Below are 7,392 nucleotides of genomic sequence, written 5' to 3' on the forward strand. Positions count from 1 at the left end.
TGTGTATCAAGCCACAAATTGGCCAGGAAGAATCCCTTCCCTGTGGTGGTAATTGCCTTGAAACAATGCCAGGCCCTACCCATGACACCTGTCCCACCTATACTTTTCTGCTATGGGTTTCCATGCCCCTCCCTCAGATGCTTTTATAAAAAGCTCAGTCTTTGCTGCCCTGATGAATCATTGTGGATCCCTGCAGGAGAGGTAACGGGGAGATGATTGAGAATGGCTGCCCTGGCAAAGGTTTTACCTCACACTTTACGTGGGAGGGTACAGGAGGGTGTTTTTTCTCAGATAATGTGGGAACTTTGTGCCTCAGGCTGCTCTGTGGGGGTCTGAGAAGCGACAAGGTGCGCAGATTTTCCAGTTGCTTCCAAAATTATAGAAGGGGAAAGAGGGACCAAATCTGATGCTTTCCTGGAGCACTAGACAAAATAAAAGAGGCAGTAAAGCTCTGCATTCCAACTGTGACCGTTCTTCCTTAGGTGAATTCAGATTATTTCTACAAGTCTTAAGATCATGCTGCTTGCAACAGCCCTCCCCAGAGTGTCCTGGATGCTGCTGTCCTGCCTGATGATCCTGTCTCAGGTCCAAGGTGAGTCTCTACCATTAGCACTGAGTTTTCTATAACAGTTCAAGATTAGTAAGAGGAGGGAGGCTCCAGTGAGTCTCATCTGTGAATGATGACTTGTATCTGCACACGGGTAACTGCCAGCAAGTCCTGCATCATCTTGACTTCCTACAGGTTAACCTGTGCTGGGAGGTATGACCCATTAGTAAAGGAATGACATGATTTCTCAATTTGTCAGAAGCCTCTAATTAATGCTAGAGCACAGAAGAGGAAAACTGTAAGTGCAGAATTAAAAAACAACAACAACAACAACAGAGGGAGTGAGATGAGAAGACTCACTATAGAAGTAGTCATCCCAGGGTGAGGAAGTGTTGCACTGTTGGTTTAGGAGGGAGATTTAAAGTAATAATTCTCCTTAGTAGTGCTATTTTGCAATCAAGAATTCCTGAAAGCATGAGAAAAGTGAGAGGTCTTCAGGAACATGGTCTTCCTCTGCAAATAACATCCATGGCTAATCCCTGTGTGACCTCCCTCCAATTCCCACTCTTTCCCTTGTCCCATTCCTTTTATGTCTTTCTGTCACAGGTGATGACTCCCAGTCAGAATTAGGTTCTCCAAGCATCAATTGTCCCAAAGGCACAAAGACCTATGGTTCCTTCTGTTATGCTGTCTTTAAAACACAAAAAACCTGGATGGATGCAGAAGTAAGTGGTTAGAAATTCACCTGGGGATCATAGAGCAATGTTTCTTTCGGGTCATACTGTAAGCAGTCTCCATTAACCCAAGTTCCCTTGGAATGAAAATACCCTTATTTTCCACACACTCATTCTCATCTTCTGCCATGCAATGGAACCTCAGGTTTGTTCTCATTCTCTCCTTCCTCCTGCAGCTGGCCTGTCAGAAGATGCCCTTGGGAAATCTCGTGTCTGTGCTCAATAGGGCTGAGGCATCCTTCGTATCCTCCCTGATCAGAAGCACTGTGAACTCCCACCAGTTTGTTTGGCTTGGGCTCTCGGACCCCACAGAGGTAGAATTCCATTTTCTCTCCTTACCTCTCTACTATCAGTTGTCTACCTAGTCCACTCCCCTAAGCCTGCCAAAGAAGAACCTCTAAGAGCTGCACAATCTATGGCCGGTTAAACAGTAGATTATTGTGGAGGTTCCTTCTCTACAGATATTTGGCGTCATGTCATGGTCTTTATATAAGTTTCCTATAATATCTTGCACATTAGTTTTCAGGTTTTTAAGGGAGTCTGCATATGTCATTTTGAAACAGCTGTAAATAAAGATCAATGTTTGATCCACATGAAATATATTCTATATATAATGTAGATTTTAATACAAGTGCAACCCCAGTTATTGAGTGATCCTAAAGATTTTGTGGTTATTTTGGGGGATTTGCTGAACAAAGACAAGTGATCATATAATGAGGATCTTTCCAGAGGAGCAGACTGGAAAAGCAGGCCAAATTCAATGTGGCCAGGGAGGGAATCAAGTGTCCCAGCTGAAGGGCTTGTTCAAGGTGCCCTCTAGGATTCATTTTCTTTTCAGCTGCACTCTCTACTATCTAGGGAAGTGAACCCAACGGAGAAGGATGGGAGTGGAGTAGCACCAATTTGCTGCGTTACACTGCCTGGGATACAGTCGCTTCTAATGCTGGGAACAGAGGTTTCTGTGCAAGCCTGACAAGAAGCTCAAGTAAGAAACAATGGCGCCACTTCTGCCTTTTCTTTTCCACACTTCACCCCTGATTCTGAGCTCTAACCTTTGTGGAATTCTCCTGAACTACTGCAATATTGGTCTTTCTTCTTTCACCCTTTGTTTGAGTTGCCTAATCCTAGAATAGTACTCTAGTGAAGTTGAAGGAGATGTTTTATGACCTTCATATGAATCCAGATGTCCATTTGTTGTGTTCATAAGCTTCCTTAACCTCATTGACTTTGCTTCTTCTGTTTCTCCCCAGAATTTCTTAAATGGAGAGATTATAACTGCGACGTAGAGCTACCCTATGTCTGCAAATTCAGGTACTAGGGTAGGTGGATAACCTACAGCCCAAGGTTACTATGCAACTCATCATGGATGTGGAACCCAGTTGAAGACTAAAACAGGAGGGGACTACTTTCCCCATGTCCTCCATTGAGCAATTTATTCTCATCTCTTCCCTCGTCCTCACTCTTTGCAAGTACTTCTGTGCACTCCATGCCCTAGAGTTTGGGAGAAATAATAAAATTCTTGCATTTAAAGTTTGCATTTAAATGTGTCGTGTAAGACAATGTTATAGCCAAATAAAATATCAGAGTAACTAGTTCTGTGAGGAAACAGAAGGTCCTACTTTTGCCCAATCTCACCTACACGTCTGATACTACGTGTAGTAATCCTACTCTAACGTGATGAGTGTGTGACTTTGCTCATACAGGGTTTGTACTTTGGGTAGGTAACGACATAGCTCCCCAAACTCACTTTTCGAACATTCCCTTAATCCATTTCAGTGATACTGTAGCAACCTCAGGAAGATTTTTTGTTTACAATATTTCTCAGAAACTGACAACAGCAAGATAGAAGAATAAGACTTGTTGGTCCTGTTCCCCTCACTTCACTACTGATCTGGAAACTATCCACAAATAAAAATGCATTCAGAAGATCTAAAGCCTCCAGGTAGAAGAGTGCAGTACCTGGACACAGTAAGAATTAAGAAGGTATTTGTTAAAGATGATAGAAAAGACTCTAAGGTTAGTCCCATATAGCTAGGTTTCAATTTTTATTATGCTATTTGGATCCCTGAAAATACAGGCTCAAGGACTGCTCTAGGACCAGGTTTGCCCTCACAGATCAAGGCTCTAGGCAATTCCCAGTGGACATTGATGCCAATGTTGCAGCTGCCTGTCCAAGAACCAAGGCTAGCACAGGAGACAAACTCCAGTGGACTTAGGAGCCAGGGCAAACTTCCTAGACCCAGGCATCCGATTGGTCTACCTAAGGTCTCCAGAAACAAAACTCTTACAAGCTAGACCAGATGACTTATCTAGAATGTCTGGCTGATGGTGGTGGGTTTTTCTAATGGTTAGTTTGTAATAAGCAGAATAAATGCTTACTTTGCTTAAAAGCCCAAACACAAAAATATGACCTTATGGCTCGTGAACTACCAGGGAAATGTGATATTATCAAGAAAGCAAAAATAAAGCACAATTTACTGGCCCCAAAGAAATAGAATCTTATGAACAATATAACAAATAAATAATATGGAAAATCTCATATCCATTAGAATTTCTGTTATCTAAATGATGAAAGTATTGGTGATAAGGCTAAGGGAATCTTTATGCACTACTAGTCAGAGCATAAATAAACAAAGCTTTATGCTAAGTGGCACAGAGCTTCCTCAGAAAATTAGAATATATGATTCCTCAATATCATGGATGTGCAAATGCCCACGGAAAACAAAATCAAGCATATTAAAGAGACATGTGCACTCTCACATTCATTGCAGTATAATTCACAATTATCAAGACATAGAATCAGTCCAAATGGGTGTTCAATGGTTTGTTTCTTCACATGGCATATGTACACAACAGAATCCTACTGTTGAGAGAAGAAAATCTTGTAATTTTTGGCCACACAAAGTGGGAGGACATGATGTTAAATCAAATTGAATTTGGGAAGATAACCACAAGTATGACTTAATTTCACTTATATGTGAACTCCAGAATTCAAAGCAGCAGAGTAGAATGGTTACTACGGACTGTGGCAGTGTCAGTGGAGAAAACGTTGACCAAATGACTATAGAATTTCAGTTAGGCAGGAGGAGAACTTTCAAGAATTAACCATCCAGCATAGTAATTATAATGAATAGTAAGGTGCTACACACTTGAAACTTGCTAAGAGCAGATTTTAAGTGTTCTCATCATGAAAAATAACTATAGTAATATACATATTAATTAGTTTGACTTAGCCATTCCATAAGGCATAAGTACATTCAAATATCACATTGTATACAAAAGTACAGTTTTTGTTAATTAAAAGAAATCAATAATAATTTAAAATAGAAGAGCACATCTCAAGCATTTTAATATCACATGCTATAATATATTTATAAAATATATTAATATGAATTAAAATGAAATAAACACTATTATAAAAAGTCATATTTAAAATAGTTTAAAAGTTCTATTTTTACCTTTTCTAAAATTATCTTTCATGCAGACATTCAACAAATCAGATACATTGCTCCCTCTCCTGCTTTCTCTAATGGGACTTAGGTGGTTCTCTGTGAAAACTAGGCCATATCCTCAAAAAATTAGTGAACAATGATTGTGCCTCAATATGCTGATGAGTTTATAACTCACAGGAGTCAACTAATATATTACACCCTCTTGGCTGTAATAAAAGCCAGTTTTTATGATGAGTGTATATCATATCAGAGTGTCTAGTTCATGCTTTACCAGTTCCATTTTTGATCTAGCTGCTTGTTAATATATCCTGGGAGGCAGCACATAATGGCTCAAGTATTTGGATACTTGTAATCCATATCAACCCATGTGGGAGACCCAAATGCTCCTGGCCCAGACCAGGGGCTATTGAGGACATTTGAGGAGGGGACCAGCAGATGGAATCAATTTCTCTTTCTGTATTTCAAATAAAATATTAAAAACGTATCACAATTCAACTTTTTACAAGTGACCCTCATGGTCTTCTCGGTGTTGTCTAGAAGGGATATGGTCAGGACTTCTATTTTAGAAATTTAGAAATCTGTTTGTATTTTAACTTCTGATATTGATTAGGGAAGAGTGGCTCCATTTGCTGCTGAAACATCCTGAACTGCAAAAAATAAGCGAGTGGAAGGGGCAAACATGTGTGCAAATGAGAGCACAGAAGAGAAGCCAGAGAGAACAACGTGTCAGTCTTACTTGAGCTTAGAACTGCAAGATTGTTCAGTTCTGCAATCCTGTTACTATCTTTACAGTTTTAAATGGTTGTCAATAATGTTGAAATCTTCCTCATTTACAAATGCAGTATCACATCCTATACAGTGGAATTGCCTAACTGTAAAAGACAGGTTCTAGACTCCAAAGCTTGGTAGCTAACTTGCCATTAGAGAGAATTTAGACTGAAAGAAGGACTGCTTTTCAAGCTAGTCCAATACTGTTTTGATTACTGTAAGTCATAAAAATTACTCCAGCACTGTTCTTAGACTATGCTAATCAAGGCAATCATCAGTTCTACATGATTCTTAGTATTTTTAAAGACTATATGGAAAAATATGCCATTGGAACTTTTGCAGAAATCACACTGATTCCTTTGAATCTATTTGAGTAGCATACACATTTTAACACTATTCATTCTCCAAGTCTATAAACATATTATCTTCTAGTTTATTTGAGTCTTACTGAAATTTTCCATCAATGTTTCATGGCATGGATGATGATAGATGTGATAAGTTTTTCCTAAGATTCATTTTCTTATTTAAAGGTAGATTTACAGAAAGGATCTTTTGACTGCCGATTCTCTCCCCAAATGACCAGGGATAGGCTGACCCAAAGTCAGGAGCCAGAAGCTTCCTTTGGGCTTTCCAGGTGGCTGCAGAGTCCCAAGGACTTCAGGCATCTGCTGCTGACTTCCCAGGCCATAAGCAGGGAGCTGGAAAGGAAGTTGATCAGCCACTAGGACTGGAACTGGACTAGAACTCGTACTCATATGGGATGCTTGGCATACTGAACCACTAAACTGACTCCAGATGGGGTAGTTTGACTGTGATATTCATTATATATTGGACAAGTTGTCATAGTGTATTCTTAATGTATACAATCTATACTATCTGATGCTGTAAAAAATATGCAAAAAGGATGAGACCCAAAAAAACTCTTGAAACATACATAAATTTCCACAAAACAACCATTAAATCTATGTTCCCTAGAATGCCTACCCAAGTTAACATACATGAACATGAATACATACTTTAGAAATCTGAGACTTCAGAAAGTCTCACAATCCAACTTTAGGCAAGGATGAGTTAGTGCAGTTTCTAATTGCTCTTCCCCGATATAAATATCTGAATGAAATGACACTTCAAAATGACATTAAGCTTAGAAAAGCTACTTAGAAATTGCCTGCTGAACACTCCATTAACAGATAACAAGATATTTTAAGATTAATGAAACCATTAACTAAGGTAATGTATTTCAAAATCATGTGAAGCTAGATTAGGTTTTTTTTTTTTTCAAAATTTAACTCATTGTTAAACTTGAAAGAATGCTAATTGATGTGAAGTAGTGTGGAATCTGGGATAAAGAATAAGTCAGGGATGCAATTTGCAATCTAAAATTTAAAATTCTCATCATGACTTGACCTTTAATGCTCAGCATGACAAACACTGAGTGAGGTTCCTCTCTGTTGCTGAATTTCTTCGTTACAATATGGAATTAATAGCTACCCTTACCTAACATAAAACACAGTTAAGGTTAATAGAAACTAATGAAAAATAATGACAGAGTGGACAATTACTCGGGTTAAAGGTAAATTGACGTTCCCAGCATTTGGGTAAGTTGATATAAAGAGAATAGGAATCCTACTCATTCATTTCTAAGAACAACTAAATGATGGTTTTGTTCTCTAAGAGAATCTGGTAACTCCTCTGAGCTTATGCTTTCTCTTAGTATGCATTCAGTTAGCATGGCTAAGAAAATCATCAGACTTAGCTACTGGCCACAGAACTTTCCTGGTGTTTATAATTCCCTCCATGTATAACAGAAACCCGATTTTCTGGGCTTAGGGTTTCTAAATGTCAGCTCCATCCCAAAGGTAAATTGAACAACTTAGTAAAACCTTTCCTC

General features: G+C 38.9%; 1 protein-coding gene across 1 annotated transcript; it reads left to right on the forward strand.

The window, feature by feature from the left end:
* The first annotated feature begins 516 nt into the window (after positions 1–516).
* Positions 517–2,599, forward strand: LOC121164983 (regenerating islet-derived protein 3-gamma-like). Its single transcript, XM_040993369.1, has 5 exons — positions 517–592; positions 1,154–1,272; positions 1,458–1,595; positions 2,140–2,266; positions 2,532–2,599. The coding sequence occupies exons 1-5, from the start codon at positions 517–519 to the stop codon at positions 2,597–2,599; spliced, it is 528 nt and encodes a 175-aa protein (XP_040849303.1).
* The last annotated feature ends 4,793 nt before the right edge of the window (positions 2,600–7,392 follow it).

This window comes from Ochotona curzoniae, unplaced genomic scaffold (assembly GCF_017591425.1).
Source record: "Ochotona curzoniae isolate NIBS_2020 unplaced genomic scaffold, NIBS_Ocur_1.0 contig_883, whole genome shotgun sequence".
Taxonomy (NCBI): Eukaryota; Metazoa; Chordata; class Mammalia; order Lagomorpha; family Ochotonidae; genus Ochotona; species Ochotona curzoniae.